This window comes from Echinops telfairi, unplaced genomic scaffold, assembly GCF_000313985.2.
Source record: "Echinops telfairi isolate 266 unplaced genomic scaffold, ASM31398v2 ScPeMD7_7417;HRSCAF=8455, whole genome shotgun sequence".
NCBI lineage: Eukaryota > Metazoa > Chordata > Mammalia > Afrosoricida > Tenrecidae > Echinops > Echinops telfairi.
The window spans coordinates 5,959,771-5,975,856 of record NW_022111317.1 but is presented as its reverse complement, the minus strand read 5'-3'; the positions used below and the strand labels follow the sequence as shown (position 1 = coordinate 5,975,856).

General features: G+C 56.2%; 2 protein-coding genes across 15 annotated transcripts in view; both read right to left on the bottom strand.

The window, feature by feature from the left end:
• The window catches only part of PYGM (glycogen phosphorylase, muscle associated), a 14,075-nt gene extending 13,374 nt beyond the window's left edge, over window positions 1-701 (bottom strand). Inside the window, exon 1 of the mRNA XM_004713513.2 lies at window positions 414-701. Coding sequence (XP_004713570.1) covers window positions 414-656 — 243 coding nt within the window. The 5' untranslated portion in view covers window positions 657-701. The remainder of the gene's footprint in view (window positions 1-413) is intronic.
• Window positions 702-4,314: 3,613 nt separating this feature from the next.
• On the bottom strand, window positions 4,315-15,245 carry SF1 (splicing factor 1). Of its 14 annotated transcripts, none has more exons than XM_004713516.4 (13): window positions 15,070-15,240; window positions 12,535-12,610; window positions 9,551-9,703; window positions 9,357-9,446; window positions 8,602-8,785; window positions 8,402-8,517; window positions 8,191-8,298; window positions 7,380-7,560; window positions 6,842-7,115; window positions 6,609-6,668; window positions 6,347-6,526; window positions 5,512-5,716; window positions 4,315-5,111 (listed from the first exon to the last, which is right to left on the bottom strand). In XM_004713516.4, exons 1-13 carry the CDS (start codon window positions 15,149-15,151, stop codon window positions 4,982-4,984), a joined length of 1,839 nt encoding a protein of 612 aa, XP_004713573.1. In that variant the 5' UTR covers window positions 15,152-15,240; the 3' UTR covers window positions 4,315-4,981. The 14 variants fall into 14 exon arrangements, with proteins under 14 accessions (XP_004713573.1, XP_045153058.1, XP_004713575.1 ...); XM_045297123.1 differs by having other exon boundaries at window positions 6,842-7,184; window positions 15,070-15,231; XM_045297125.1 differs by having other exon boundaries at window positions 4,991-5,111; window positions 6,838-7,184; window positions 15,070-15,232.
• Window positions 15,246-16,086: the final 841 nt, after the last annotated feature.

The following is a 16,086-nucleotide window of genomic DNA, read 5'->3' as shown; positions in this document are numbered from 1 at the left end:
CTGGGGAGGAGTGTTAGGTTGCTGACATTTACAACTGACCCCTCCAGACACTTGATCCCTGCACCCCAGCTGTCAGCCTCACCCTGCCCACTGCGCCCACACATGGTCAATGGCACCCCTTTCTACACGGTGACCAACCTAAGCCACAGAGGGGGGGGTTCCTTGTCCACCAGCAAGCCCCTCTGAGTGGACACTGAACCTCTGCCCTCCCTCTAGGCTGTGCCCAGCACCCCCTGCCAACTCTCTCTCTCTCTTACACACACACACACACACACACACAGACACTGCCCCAGTTGCCTGGCCCCAGGGACCCGGTGACCTTTTCTTTGGCTGCCGAAGAGGTCACCCCTCCAGAGGCTAGGCAGGCCCCCCCTCCCCCCACCATCCGCCGCCTAGGTGCCCCCCAGCAGCACCTTGGGGTCCTTCTCGTAGTAGTGCTGCTGCGTGCGGATCCAGCGCCCCACCAGGTGGTCTCGCACGGTGTGGGCCAGCGCGAAGTAGTAGTCTCGGGGCGTGGCCACATTGCGGTCCTTGACCAGCGTGAAGTGTAAGTGCCGGTTGAAGTTCTTTTTCAGATCGGCCACGTTCTCCACGCCAGCCAGGCCCCGCACGCTGATCTGCTTCCGTTTGTCATGGTCTGACAGGGGCAGGGACATGGCGGCAGGGCAGGCGAGCAGGGCCTGATGGACGACTGGTGGTGCCTCCAGCCAGGGAGTGGAGCTCCCGGCGCCAACAGGCGGGGATTTAAGGCCCGGCTCTGGGCAGCATGCCCGCCCCACCTCCCTGTGTGGCCCATCCTCCCTGCGGGATAGATGGGAGGGTCTTGGCCCTCAGCTCTGGGAGCTATTTTGGGGGTGAGGGGAGGAGGGGAGGCAAGGAGGAGGGACGGGCCTGGCCTGGTTCCCTTAGGGCCCTGGCCTACTTTTCTTTAGGGCTCAGACATTGGGGTCTTCTGTCCCCTGCCACTTGCAGGGTGGGAGATGAGCTCCACCCTGCACACAGAGGCCTGGGCTGGGAGGCCTGAGGCTGACCGGTGCCCTCATTTGCTGTGTGACTTGGGATACAGCACACTGCCTCTCTTGGCCTTTTGCTGAGTTAGAGCTCAAGACCAGACCTGTTGGTAGCTTCCCAACCTGGCTCCTTAGAGCAGCTGAGGGGTTGTGAAGGTGGGCAGGTGACAGCCGGCTCCCCATGGCCCCAGGGGCCCTGCCTTTAGCGGAGGCTGAGGGGCTGCATTCCATGTTAAAGAGGACACTGAGGACCTGAGACAGGGGGTCCAAGCCAGGGTCCTGGGGGGGGAAGGGCAGGGCCACCGTCTCGACCGCACCCCCACCCAAGCTGAGCCACGCTGAGTGCTTCTGTCGCTGTCCCTCAAGCAGCTCTGGAGTGACCTTTAAGAAGGGCTGGTCAGATTACAGACCTGCTTTGGCGGGTAGCCCCCCCCCCCTGCCTGGAGCAGGGGCTACTGGGAAGTGTAGTACTATGAGCCCACAAGGGTGGGGGACGCTGAAGCAGGAACCTCCCCTATTGGTTCCTCAGGGTCCAGTGAGGTTCCTGGGTGGGGCAGTTTCCTCGAAACTAAAAGTTAGCCTAACGTGGTGCTGTGAAAGACGTCCAGGTTCCAGGCAAACTGCCGTCAGTGGGATGACTATAGGGCAGTCTAACTCATGGGGTGGGATCAATTCTAGGGTATCAGGTGTTCTTGGTGGTTCAGCTGCCTGGTCCAGCGGGCACGCCTTCTCGTGCCACTCCCCCACCCAGAGGCCACATGCTGGTCAGGGGAGTGGGGCAGAAGGCTACCTCCTGAGCTGTGACCTCCCTGTCACACAAGAGTCTCACCTGCTCCTGTGGCTCCGATTTCTGCTCCAGCCCTGGCCTCGGCCTTGGCCGATACTCCAAACACCTCAAATCCCACCCGCCATCAGGTAGATGAGAGCAGCACTGAGCCCCAGGCAGCTTGCCAGGCCTGGCTTCTGCCGCGCACAGCGAGATCCTCTTTTTGGTGGAGTAACTGCAGCTGCAGCCTCCTGGACTTGTGCTCTGTGGGCAGGGTGTGGGCCTAAGGGCTGGTTGTTTGGGTCTGGGACGTAGTGAAGGCAGGTCAGGGCAGCCACAGGATGTTGACAGCTAGGGGGCCTACAGGGGAGGGGCTTCCCGAGTCTGTCCACTTCAATGTGGGGGCCAAACTGCAAGATGCCCCAGACCGGGTCGTCAGGCCCAGTCCTGCCAGAAACCCACAGGGTCGTGGCAAGTGCTTGGCTAGCAGAACAGGGGCTCCGCTGTCCCCAGCGGTTCTTCATGAGACACGTGCAGTCTGCTTCTACGAATTCTCATTTCCAAACTCACGGCCCTCGAGGCAACTTGACTCCTAGCGACAGGGTTGGAGGACTTTAATCTTTAGCTAGCCCCATCAGCTGGCGGACTCACTGCTGACCACCTTACGCAGCCCTCGATGTCACCAGGGCAACTACTCGGGGGCAGGCCTACTGTCCCACCTGGTCACTGATAACAGTAGGGGTAGGTTTGGTTGGTCCCCAACAGCATCACCTCAGTGTCATGTTTGAAAGCAGACGGTCGGGAACACCACAACACAGACACGAGAAACAGACAAAGCTTTATTAGAAACAGAGAAAGGGTTACATACACCATTTCAGAAATGAAAGCCTGGCGCCGCCCGTTCCCTCGGAGGCTGGCAGGCTGGGCACCTCCCACCTCTGTGGGAAGGGCCCCAACAGGCATAGCACCTCTGCAGCTCGCTGGCTATCTCCCTGCCCTTGGCTCTCCTCGGGGGCTGCTGGAGATCCAGGACACTGGTCCATGGCCCTTCGGCAGCAGGAGCTTGGAAGAGCAGCTCCTGTCCGCCAGTGAATGCTGGCTCCACCTCTCTCCGGCCCTGCCTCCTGCTACAGCCAGCCCCAGGGAACTGCCCCCACCTTCTGGCTCACCCATAAATTCCCCTGCTATGGAGGAGCTGTCCACCTGGGGACTTTGTCTGCCCTACCACTTCCTCCCAAGGGTTTGGCCTCCATGGTGCCCCACCCTCTGAAACTGACACCCCTCCTGCTGGTGCCCACTTAATGCCTGGGTGCTTACTCTCCTGGCCTGCACCTCGGTGGTCTGAAGCCCAAAACGGCTGCTAACCAGGATGGACCTCCTCCCTGCGTGACTGCACAGCACCTGGCTGCCTTCAGGAACAGAGCCGAGAGCTGACCTTTCCTGAATGCACACCCACCACTGGGCCATTGGGGGGAAGAGGTGTAGGTGGGATGGGTGTTGGGGCAGTTGGAGGCAGGGTAGCTACCATTCTGCCACCAAGGAAGGTGCCTGCTGCCTCGCTACCATTTTGATGGGTTTCAGGAAGCTTGGAGAAAAGCCAAGACTGAAGCCTCCCTTCGTCAATCACTTCTTCCTCCTCAGAAACCCTTCGGAAAGCTGTAGGCGTGAGTGGAGCTGGCCCCAGGGGAGAGGCTGAGATAGCAGGGCTGTGGTTAAGTCCTTTATTGATTTTATTTCTAAAACCACATAGCGCCACTTTGCCTCTTCCAGAGCTTCAAAGAGCTAATTAACCACCCAATGAGCCCACCAGGGAAACCAAGCTTGGGAAGGGAGGGAAGCCAGGAGGTGAGAACAAGGTCAGAGAGGGGAGGCAGCCAAGCCTGCCCAGTCTTCCAGACCCCCACCCCCACCAGCTCTGGGAGCTGGCTTGGTTTTGGAGGCGGGGGTTCCCTCAGATTGCTTGCCTCTACTGGAGGCTTCCAGGCCCCCAGGCCTGAGTCCAAGCTGGGCAGCAGCCCAGGACAGTGCTGTTGTCCCCACTTAACAGACTGGGGACCGGGGGAGTGGGCCTGCAAGATAGCCCCCGAAAATTAGGAGGCAGCTGGCATGGCTGGAAAAGTTTTTTTTGTCCCGGTGCTGCCCAGGACCCCTGGCAGAGAATCACTTACAAGGCCCACTGTGGGCCCATGTCTTGGCAGGCTGCAAGTCGTTAGCGGGAGAAAAAGCCACTTGGCAGTTTTAATTTTAGCCATTCTGCAATGACCGGCCAGATTCGTTAGCCTGACCTTTAATGTGGAGGGGCCCCAGGTCCTCAGCCTGGTGGCGCTTCGCTTCCAGTCAAGCTTCGCTTGAAGCTCACCAGAAGCCGGGGCTCCAAGCACCAGGACCTTGGCTACTTTAATCAGGAAACCAGGGGTGACGGTATGTGTCCCTGTTGCAAAGAAGGCAGCCGGCAGGCTCCTTCAAGGCCAGCGCCTTGGGGCCCATAGGAAGATGGGCTGCTGTATGTGTGGGAGAAAAGGAGTCAAGAAAGACACCCGAGAGCCAACTGCTCCTTTATTCGAGGGGAGACCCCCGAAATACAGTGCCGAGTCTGACACACCCACCGGCCCCAAGAGACTTCCGCAGCTAGCCCATACAGAAGGTGCCCACATCATTGTCAACATAATCGTGCAATGCAGAAGGGGACAGGAAGCAGAACCAAGAACAAGAGGCGCAAACCCTGTGGACGCTGGAACACACTCGGATGTCTGGGAGAAACAAGATGCGAGAGGACACCTTCGAGGAGGGGGAACAGCGGGCGCGGCAGCTTCGGTGGCACAAGGGCAGAGAGCACACAGGGGTGGGCGGCCATGGACCCTGGGGTTGGGGAGTTGGGCCCCTGAACTTATCAAAACCCCCCAGGTGGGGCAGTTGGTAGCACTGACACCCCAAAGAACAGGGACCAGCAGGAACCCCTTGTTGCTAGATGGGCCCTCCCAGCCAGAACTTGTGCCTATAGCCAGCCCCCCACCCCCGCCCCGGAACCCCCAGGAGTGGCTGCAGGGAAGGACACTAACGGCAGCAGGAGACCAGGGAGAGCTGCTCCTGGGGCGGAGTCTGAAGAAAGGAAGAGAGAAGAAAGGAACAAAGGAAAAAGAAAAAAAATTAATACAAATGTCACGGTATGGAGCCAGCGTGTTCCGATTCCGTCCACAAAAATGACTCAGGCTGCTTTGCCGAACCATCCTGTCCACCAGGGGCGCTGCTGAGGCTGTCTGCCTGGAAGGGTCACCAATGGGCGCGGAAACTCCTCGCTCTCAGGGCCCGGGCCATCGCCGCCGCGGGAAGGGGTCCTGGCGGCCCGTTTGGGGAGAGGCAAAGGGAGTTGGGTGAGGAGAGAAAGACAAAAGACACTCGATGCTACAGGGCGCCAGGAGAGCCCCAGCTGGCGCCCCTACTTCCAACTGCCCAGCCCGTGAGTGCGAGCACACACACACGCGTGCACACACAATCACATGCGTGCGTCCCAAAGTCTGGTTCCACATGGTGAGGTTCGGCGGGTGTTTAAGCGAGACCAGTTCTCTCTCTCTCTCTAATATATATTTTCTTAAAAAACAAGTCTAGTTCTGGGGAGGCGGCGGTGGAGGTGCTGGAGGCATCCCGAAGGGCGGCATGCCCGCCACCCCCATGCCCATCATGGTGACAAAGTTAGAAGGGTCCATGGGAGGCGGAGGAGGGGGGGGCGGGGCATACATCATGCCGGCGGAACCAGGTGGCGGAGGCGGCGGAGGGGGAGGGGCACCGGGCGGCAGAGGCGGCTGGACCCCGGGGGGCAGGGGCACCATAGTGGGGTTGCCTTGCATCTGAGGGGCTCCTGGAGAAGCTGCGGCAGCCGCCTGCTGCTGTTGCCATGGCGGGATGGGCCCTGTGCCAGCGCTCGTGGTGGTAGTCGTCGTATCTGGGGTGGTAAAGAAGCCCAAGGTCACACGCGCGGGACCACACCGCGGCTTCTCGGCTGCCGCCTCGGGATGGGGGCGAGGGCGCCTGCTCCTTGCTTGGCATGCGGTACGGTGGTGGTGGGGGCGGTCGGGCGGGGTGGCCCTGGCGATGGGGGGACGGGGTGGGCAGGACTACCGGGGCCAGCCTCAAAGTCTCTGGGCTTCAGAGAGTAAGCCCTGTCACCAGTGCCCCAGGAGGGGCTGTAGGAGAGGTACCAGACACAAGAACCGGCTCTGCTGTCCCTCCGCCCAGCCGCCGCTGCCACCACCGAATGGCACATTCGACCTCAAGGCCATCCATAGTTGCTCTCCCCCAACCCAGCCCGCCCAGCAGTCTCTCAGGCCCAGTCACAGCCCTGGCTCCAGCATGCGTGCACCATCCCACCTGGGCAGCCTGCGGCTCGCCTCCAGTTCCCGCACCCTGCCTGATCACCAGTGCCCCTCCAGACAAGCCCACCAACCTCTCCCCAGACACAACCACACGAAGCACCAACTGCCCGGGCCCAAGTCCCCCTCTTGGCCCGTGACTAAGCCCAGAGCCCCTCCCTCCCACCCCACCCACCCCCACCAGCCCAGCTGAAGGCACTCACTTTGCTGCCATGGCAAGGGGGTGCTGGAAGCCATACTGCTGCTGGGCGGAGGGGGCGGCGGAGGCTGCTGCTGCTGCTGTTGCCATGGGGGCAGAGGGCCAGAGGGAGGGGGCGGAGGCTGTCCACTGGGCGGTGGCGGCGGCGGCGGCATCATGCCCATAGGCGGCGGCGGCATCATACCTGGAGGCGAGGCCAGAGTGAGACCGAGGTTTTCCCCACACAGCCCCCCCTCAAACCCGAGACAGCCCCAGAGGACTGTTACCTTTTCCTTGATGCAGGCGGTATAGCCCAGAGCCCACAGGCGTACTTCCCAGGTACTGATCTTGATGGAAGGAGAGAGCAGGGACTTAGCAAGACATGTGACCTGGCCAGGGAGCCCCTTTCCCCTGCGCCCCCACCCCCTCTCCCACCGCCTGCTCACTGGAGCACCTGGCTGAAGATCCGTGAGCCCATGTATCCCAGAGCCCCAAGGTCTCCGGTCTGACACTTACTTACCCATTGGAGGAGGGCCATGGTGCCCAGGCGGGTGGGGACCCTGGTTCATCGGCGGCGGTGGCGGCTGCATCCACGGTGGTGGGGGTCCGTTCGGGTTGTGCTGCATGGGGTGGCCACCATGGCCGCCCGTCAGGCTGGGCAGTGGATGTGGGAAGCTGTGGGGGCCGCCACCTGGCCCACCAGGACCACCTCCGTGCATGCCATGGTAGGGCCGGCTTTCAGAGGGGCCGGAGTTCATCCAGGGTGGGCGGCTCTGGGTGGTGGACATGAGAGACTGCGTGAGGGCGTTCCCGCCAATGTCCTGGCCTGCTCCCCCACTGGTGGCAACACTGTTCTTGCGGCTCTGCCAAGGGACCAGAACACAGACAAGATCTCCCCAAGTGAGCGGTCCTCCAAACTGGCTTGACCTCCCGGAAAAACAATGTTGCCGCCAGCCATGTCCACCCAGGCACTAAGCTGAAAGCCCATGGCCATAGCTCCCAATCTCTGTGCCAGAGGACGGGGGCAGCCAGACCCTGAGAACTGGCCCTAGGCTCACCGGTGGAGGTGGGTTGTTGGCAGGAGCGGCAGGCCGTGGCGCACTAGACAGGGGTGTGGCCGAAGGTCCAGAAGAGGACCCCACGGAGGCGGGGACAGGTGCTTCTCCCAGCTCTGCCATGAGCGACAGATACTCTTTATCCATACGAGCTTTGTCCTGTGCCGACTGGGGGTCACCAGGCCTGAAGGTGCGAAAGATGAGAAACTATGAAGAACCGGACTCAATTTATGTGATGTGCTAGCCTATCTTCACTTAGAACTGTAGTTCAGGCAGTGCGTGACCTGGGATTAAGGAGGGACTACTAGATGGACTGACCATGGGTGCAACAGGGGCTCCAATCTAACAATACTGAGGGTGGTGCTATGTTCTCTTGTACTTGCTGACACAATCTCTCTACCCCACTACTGGCCGGGTCTCATCAGCGCTTCAGATCAAAAGCCCAGCTTTGGCAGCCAGGACTCTCACCTCTACCTGCGTCTGGAAGACCCTGGGCCAAGCAGGCACCCAGCACAGATGCCAAACCCAAGCCAGGCCCCACCGCCTTGGACAACAGCTTGGTCTTCCAGGACTGATCTCAGGCAACCAAGGGCGTTAACACTGAGCACCAGAGAAACCACTACGTCCACTCAGAACAGAATGGTAACTTCCTGCTCTCCTGGGGGCAGTGGACACTCAGATGGAGGGGCTTCCTAGTCCTGGTTTCAACACCCCCCCCCCCTTCTTCTAGGACAAAGTCACAGAACAGGAGGTGCTTTTGGGTCCCCAAGATTAATCAGCATGCTGGCTCATGAGCCTCCCCCTTGCCTCTCACCTCTGGAACTTGCAGTCGGAGGCAATGTGGCCAGCCCCACCACACTTGGTGCACACAGTGGTGTTGGTGATGCTCCGGGTCTCAGAGCTCTGCCAGGGTCTTAGAATCCTGTGGAGAACAGGGGGAGGAGACAATGACCTCACCACTCTCCTGTCCCAGGCTCTTCCAGGCCTCCCTGCCCGCACCCCAACTGCCCCCACCCACTCCGTGCCTGTTATCGTCTTCCCGAAGGGTGCCGTTCAGCCGCGCTAACTCCCGGAGCTGCATCTTGCGCAGGTCGTTCTGGTCCTCTGGGGTCTCGATGCCCTGCTTGAGGATGTTCCTTATCTAGAAGAGGCCAGGGGCCTTGTTAGGACACGTGGGCACCACGGTTCAAGCTCGGGAAGGACGTGGCCCTCCGTGCTCGCTCACCTGCTCCACGGCCTTCTTGACATTCTCCATGGTGTTGGCTGTGACCAGGGCGTGAAGTGGCTCGTCCTCCCCCGGCAGCATCTGGCCGTCTTTGCGCCCGACCTTCCCTTCTTTCACGGAGCCCTTGCCCCGGATCATGATCTTGGCATTGCACTCCTTCTCTATGTTCTTCAGGGTGTTTCCTCTGCGGGAGGGGAGGGGAGGGCGACGGACGACAGAGAATCGGGTTAGCGCCAACATACAGGCTCATCCATCCAGTGCACACACTCGAAAGCCTCCAGGGCAGCGGGCGACAGCCTGTGGGTTGTGACCCCTTTAAGGGTCGAATGACCCTTTCACGGGGTCGCCCAATTCACAAGAGTGGCAAAATGACAGTGATGGAGGCACAAGGAAGAGAATGTTATGGCTGGAGGGTCACCACCACATGAGGAACTGCACTGAAGGGTCGCAGCATGAGGAAGGCTGCGAACCACTGCTCTAAGGTCAGGTCAGGTCGAGCTGCAGCCAGGACTTCTCCACAGACAAATGGGGAAGTTTGCGAGCTTTTCTCACAGAAAGGCCTAAGCTCAGCCGAAGGGAAGTTCCTATTCCAAAGAAAGGAGTTCACAAAGTTCATGGAAAACAGAATGAAAGGTAACAGAATCAACTTCCCACTAACTCCTCAGAAACTCAGAGGAGTAAGCCAACAGCACCCACCTAAACACAACACAGACCATCTCCAGGCACAGGGCCCTTGCCTGCCCACCCAACCTCACCTGGGCCCTATCAGCAGTCCCACGAAGTTGATCTCCGGGTACTCATCTTGTGGGATCATGACTTTATCGCTCACACGGGTCGCTGGAGGTCTAGAAAAGACAAGGCGGGGAGAAGCTACACAACCAGCAGCAGCTGTCCGACAGGAATCCGTCTGGTGCGCCCATGGGTGCAGTCAGCCCCAGCCCGCGCTCACTTGTAGTCAGCAGGCGGCTTGAAGTCAGGGTTGAGCGCCACCATCTCTGTGATGAGGTTGTGCCGCTCCTCTTCCAGCTTCTTGCGTGTTCGGAACTCCCGGGTGTTGAGCCGCTTCCCCTCGCTATTGTAGATGGGCTCAGGGGAAGGGGACCTGTGGGTGACAGGCCACCATGACTGCTCGGCCCTGCCTCGTGTCCCCACACGGGCTACAGTCCGTCTTCCCCAGCCCTCTGCCTCTCAGACCCTAACACAAACCTCCGGAGAAACTGACCGTCCCGTGTGCTATTCAAGATCGTGCAGAATGGAGGGATGAAAGCTGCGTAGTGTTTAAGGGGCTGAGCGGGGTGTGTGAGTGCGTGTGTGTCCTCAAGGTAATGAGGCGTAGAAAAAGGCTGTCCTCCCGGGGGACAACATCTGCATTATAAATTGCAAGAACCACTAGGAGCGTCTGGAGTCTTCATGTCAAATACGGACTTCCTTCCAGGTGGCGTAAGAGGGGATGTGACCAGCCACAGAAATTCCAAGTCTGGGTCAGATGCTGGCTCTTGGGGAGCTGGCACCTAATGGGAAATGTGTCTGAGCCCCAGACTTTTAGAGGACCCACTGCACGGGAGGCCTTGGGAGCTACTATAGCAACTCGGCCCCTACAATGGAGCGAGGTGACGCAAGGCTTCATCTCTGCTTTCCCTTCAATGGCCTGGCTGGCTGTATCCAAGGCCCAGGAGACCTTTTGTTCTTCTGACTGTCCGAGGGTCGAGTCTGGCTAGAGAAAACTGTTAAAAAGCTAGAGCAGTTTCTCCAAGAGGCTGCGGTGCAGACTGGGTCAAGCCCTCGTCTAAGGTCTGACCCTGCAAACAGCAAGGGGCTCTAGGGTCTCCCCACCCGAATTTACAAGTCCAGAGAGCAGCTTTTTGCTCTCTCTCTCATTTTTTAAAGGAGTGACATGCTGTTAGCTACAAGTAAAAAAACAAAAAAGTAGAAAAATTATATTTATAAATGGTCAGTTTACCACAGCTGGATTTTGCGGTAATTAAAAAAGAGAGAGAGGTTACGCTCCTAGAATTCTGAGTTCATATTTTAAAAAGGATCATAACTTGATATTCTGAATGAAAATTAGGTTGCAGCTGCAAGAAGGGAAGAGACCATGTGGATCAGGTTATTTTTAAAACATCCTGAAAAGTTGCCACGCCTCCTCCTCCCCCTTGTTTGGGTTGCAGGGACCTTGCCTAGGTGAGAGCAAGGGCTGAGCGCGGCTCCCACCATCTTCAGCCTGAAGGGAACCGTGGCACACATCACACACACAATGGGATAAAAGGTCAGGTTGGTTCATGGCTAATGCCGGCTAGGTGACACCTCCGCTTCTAGCATTTGCATCAACTGTTAGCACAATCCAATCATCGGGAACAAAAGCATATATACCCCAGACTCATTGAACTAGATCATTTTACACACATTACGTCTAGGAAAGATCTGAGAACATTTTAAATTGTGCACGTTCAAGCAACATCAAATAGCATAAAGTGGCTTCATTTTGAGGATAAACTTACAAAGTTAGCTTATATGATTACAAGTGAGAAAACTCGTGCATACCCCTCCAACCTGGGCTCACAGCAAAACCAAGCAGACGGTGGGCCCTCTGTCACCATGGGGGGGGGGCGTGAGAGGACGCCTCTGCTCTGACTGGCCTTTCTGGCCCTGGCCCCCAACCACCTAGAATTACCACTTTCTGGCCCGTCACCAAAACACATTTACCAGCACTGAATTGGTCATTTAAAAGGCCATTAAATCTCTTTTCAATGTGTGTGTGCGTGCATGTGTGTCTCCATTTTGAATTGGCATTGGATTAAACCAAATAAATTCTCCTGCTTCTCCAGGAAATAAAGGAAGTTCATTTAAAAAAAAAAAAAGCAAAGCTTTTGCCTGGGACCTGTAGACACAGATCAAAGAAGGGCAGAGGCTGTAGCTGCAGAGCTTTTTTTTTTTTTTTTTTTGGGGGGGGGGCACCTCCAAATCAAAAGAAAATGGAAAATATGCCATGACTCTCTAACCCAAGCCTACAGGTAAAAGGAAAAAGGAAAACTTCATGGGTAAACCCAAATGGGCCGCAGGGAGGCTTTCAGGGCTGTCACGACAACTTCCTGAGTCACATTCCATTAGCTGGGCAACCAGGGGCCAAAAACAAAAACGGAAACACGAAAAACATCACCCTTTAAAGCCATGTTCTCAGTTATGCGGCATAGACTGAGAAGTGTTATCGGGAGGCAGGGTTACGGACCTTTTATTAAATGACCAGATTTTAGATCAATTAGCCAGCAAAGCCCGTTATAAATAAAATGTTCACTTCCTGTGAGCCACCTGAGGACCACACCCCCACACCCCTAAGATGCAGTCACATTTGGGAGGGCAGGGTGCTGGCCTTCCCCAGGTAGGAATGAGTGTCCTGGCCCCTCCCAGCCCCTCGCCCTCCAGACAATGACCAAGGCTGGAAATTAACTGGCAGTGAAGGAAGCTGGTTAGAAAGTCCCACAGGATTTAGAAACCATGTGAAGACCGGTGAGCAGGGAGACTGGCCCGCTCCAACTCAAGGGTGCTCACGATCAGTCTCAACCCTGCATCGGGCCTGTGAGAAAGGCTCTCTGCCCTGGACTTCAGCCAAGCGGGTCCAACCTGAAAAAGGCAGGTTACCAGGCCACCTCACTCTCCCTCCCTCCCTCCGGATTGGGAACCAGGTTCACGCCTACGCGCTTACCAATGGGAAGGCAGGTGTCGATGCGCCTGTAGGGTCTGGTGCTGCTAGGACCTTAGTCTAACTGCTGAGTACTACATGCCATGGCTAATGAGACCCAATGCCCACCAATGGTCACAGGACCGGCCGACTTAACTAGGATTTTAGCAAACTGACACAATATCTTGCCACCAGTAAAACGTATTGAGAAAAAGGTAAAAAGCGTTACTGTCAGCTGGTTAAAACTGTTTCCCAACCTGTCCTCAGGGTTAGGGGGGATGCCCAGGTCTCCTGTGCGCAGTTTACGAGTCAGGTCTTCTATCTGCAGTTGCACTGGAAGAAACCAGGTTAGGAAAGAAAAAAAAAAGGATGGAAAAAAGACAATGTTACCACAATACATCTTAAATCTCAACAACAAGCATGAAGAACTCGGAGACTTTGAAAGGGACGACTGACCAGTGAACACATTTGAGGCAGACTCCCCACCACCTATCGGCAGGAGTCCGTTTACGTCTATGGGTCATGTTCCCCCCTTCAAACGGTAAAGCAGTTTGGTGAAGAAGGGTTAGCGTATACTGTTCACTACGGCCGACAGCACCGCAAGGACCAGGCGGGGACCGATTTACCTCGGCCTCCCCTCGGTCTGCCGTGCCAGTGGCACCCCAGCACCAAAACCATCCATGTTCCCCACCGACACCCCATCCCCACGCTACTTTCTGGAGGGCAAGAGTGGATTTTCCAGCATTAAAATATTAAACATGGCCTGAAATGAGACCCAATAACATGGGACGAGAAACAGTTTGTGAACAAAGATCATTTTTGTTATACAAAACTCTTATAAACAGGTTGGTTACGACACTTTATGAACCACTTCCACATCTTAAGGAGGTTTGTATACACGCTCTTTCTGTAAAGCCAGACCCACCCTAGCAAGGGTCCACTCTTCTGGTTGCCTTTAGTGATGCGTGGTCAAGATGAGACCATTTACCTTCACACACTAGTAGCTGTAAAGATATCCAGGAGTCTCTTTTTAGACTGGCTGTTAACGTGGGGAGCAAAAGTGGGGGTGCAGAGGCTGTGGAGTGTCAAGGGTGTATGGCCTTAGGGCTTGACATGGGAGGGTGGCCATGAGCAAGAGAGATCGGTTTGTTTTGTTTTGTTTTGTTTTTTGGGGGGGGGGGTGTTTCCAGAGTGACCCAGGAGAAATGCCACACTGTGGATTTGTAGCTTGCTAATGGAACTGTAGAGCCAGATGGTCTCTTCTAGCGAGCTGCATGACCACCTCTCACCAGGGCAAGTCTGCCAAGTGAGCCTGTCCTCATTCGAAATATATCTCAGAGTGCCACCACCCAGCCACTCAGCTCGGTAGAGCAGCCATGGAAATGGACACCATGGGAGATGGTGGGGGCATGCCCCGAGACATGAGGAGGGCAAGGTCCCGAGCTCCCATTCCCAGGGAAGCGCCAATTTAGTCAGCACCTTCAAGTCACCTTCATGGGATGGGGGACTGAAGGAACTAGCTGGCCCTACAGAGAAATCCAAGCGAGTGGCACTTCCAGAGGTCTTTCACAAACAATGGGGGCATCCTCAGCCTCTGCTCTCATCATCTACCTGACCACAGGCTAGCTCTTCAGAGGGAGGGAAGTGGAGAGGCAGCCAATGAGTCTTCCTGGCTTTTGAAGTCTGGCTTATATTCCCGGGACACCACTAGAGGGTGCTTTCAAGGGAGTTGCAAAGACCCAGACAGGTCTGCAGGGAGGCCAGAGAAGTGGGGTGAGGTAGGTGGGAACAGAGACCAGTTCAGGGGAGAAGAGATATTAGTAGCTTGGTGGCAGGAGATAAGACAGGTCCGGTGCTTTCAGAAGCTCAGCAGTGTCAGTTAAGACTCTTGAGAACTTTATTTAGCATGCCGCCCTGGTCTAAGCCTAGGAGCTCCGCCCTGCCAAGGGGTGCTTAGTTCGTTAGTAGTAATTATTGACCAAGTGAACTTTTTGTTAACAGCTGCACGGGTGTACAGTAAAACCTGCGTTAGAAACCTTGCATTTAACATAAATAAACAGGAAGGCAAATCTGTGGTTAATTCTGATGCCCGGGTGCACAGATCCAACCTTTGACCCTGTCCCGCCCCAGCAGAACCCTCTCAGAGAAAATATAAAGAGCCTGTATTTTAAGACAGCTCTCCAAAGCCCAAACCCGCAAAGAAGCTGAAGGGAAGGTTAATTAATAATTATGTTCACTAAAATGGTAAAAGGGGGACAACTGTAAACACACTTAAAAGAAACTTGTTTTTTGTTGGGTTTTTTTTTTGTTGTTGCAAACTGAGGTGTTTTGCTTTTTTTTCCTTTCAGAAAGCACCTATAAAAAAGTTAAGACCACATCTTAGGGGAAGGAAGGAACACAAATGCTGGGGAGCAAGGCCACGCTGTGAAAAGGGACTTGGGTTTACAATCCCTGCAGTGTTCACTCTATAAGGGGGTCTTCCCGGAGGCACAGGACACTCACCCCATTACTGGGAAGGACAGGGCACCACAGCCAAGAGGCTGGAGTGTGGACTGTGCCCACTCCTAAGTGGGTCCCTCTACCTCCCTGGCCCCGGTGGAGAACACAGTCATGAGTGAACCAAGTGGAGAAACCCCCACAGTGGAACTCACCGAGCCCACATCTGTGGGCCACAGGTTGGGAAGGTACCCTTGACCATGCCTCTTAGCACCCCAAACTGCCCTGTCACAAACACTGCTCGGCATGAATGAGGAGCCACTTGAGCCGAATACAGGCATAGAACATGGATTTACCTATGTAAGCTCGCTCCTGTTCCCGAGTCAGGCCGGGTGGAATGACGGTGGGCATTCCTGGAATCACAGTCTTCTGTTCCATTGTGTCCTGGTTCCAGCGGCTCCTCTTCCGCTTCTTATTGGGGAAGTCTAAAGGCAGATGGGTGCCATCAGGCGCGGAAACTAGCCACCAGCCATGCCACACCCAATTCTCCCAGCAGCTCAGCACACCAGGAGGAGCTGAGGCCGGGCACTACATGGGCAGCACACCTCGGAAAGGAAATAAAACAGGGCCCAACCACAAGGAGGCCTTCGAAGTCCACAGTTCCCCATTTGTAAATTCCCATCAAGGAAAGGCTACTACCTGAGTCCCCAACATTATAAATCTTAGCACCCTGAATTCTACATAATGAAAGAGATGAAGCTGGAGAGAAACAGTGCAGTGGTGTGAATGGCTTGGTAGTTCTCCCCACCCCAAAACTGGCTCGAAGACCCAGAGTTGGGACAATAGTGGGACTGGTTGGCTGTGCCCACCCCCACCTCTTAGAATGGAGCCAGAACCCAACTACACCTATTCCTAAACCAACCCAAACCTGTTCAGACTGATCCTGACTCGGTGACCCTAGAGAAGGGGGTGGGGGGGGGGGCGCACACAGATGTGCCCCAGAGTTTCCAAGACTGATCTGATGTGTTTGTGGAGGATCACACGTCTTCCCTCCCGCAGGGTGGTGGGTGTTCAGCTGGCTGTTCAGCTGGTAGCTGAGTGCTTTAACCAGGTTCCTTCCAAACACAGGTCTCTGCTCTGCTCTCCCACAAATTCACCTTCAGGTCCCTAAGTTTGGCCAAGATCAGCATTCTGTGATCGAAGCCGAGGGAAGCCACTCACCAGCCCACCTTTCCCAGCGCATGGGCCTAAACTCCCCCAGGGCTAGCTCCCCAAGGACAGGGTGCAAGCCAAGCCAGGAGGGAGATTCATACAAAAACAGTAGAGAGTAAGTGGAGATGAGGAGAGACTAGGTCTCCCAAGGGACCTACTAA

Excerpts from the sequence above, each read along its gene's own strand:
- SF1 (XM_045297130.1), bottom strand. The coding sequence starts at position 15,151 with ATGGAACAGAAGACTGTGATTCCAGGAATGCCCACCGTCATTCCACCC. Across the intron at positions 8,518-8,601 it reads TCAAGAAGGCCGTGGAGCAG|ATAAGGAACATCCTCAAGCA; the intron begins GTGAGCGAGCAC and ends GGCCTCTTCTAG. Across the intron at positions 7,561-8,190 it reads TCCGACTGCAAGTTCCAGAG|GCCTGGTGACCCCCAGTCGG; the intron begins GTGAGAGGCAAG and ends TCGCACCTTCAG.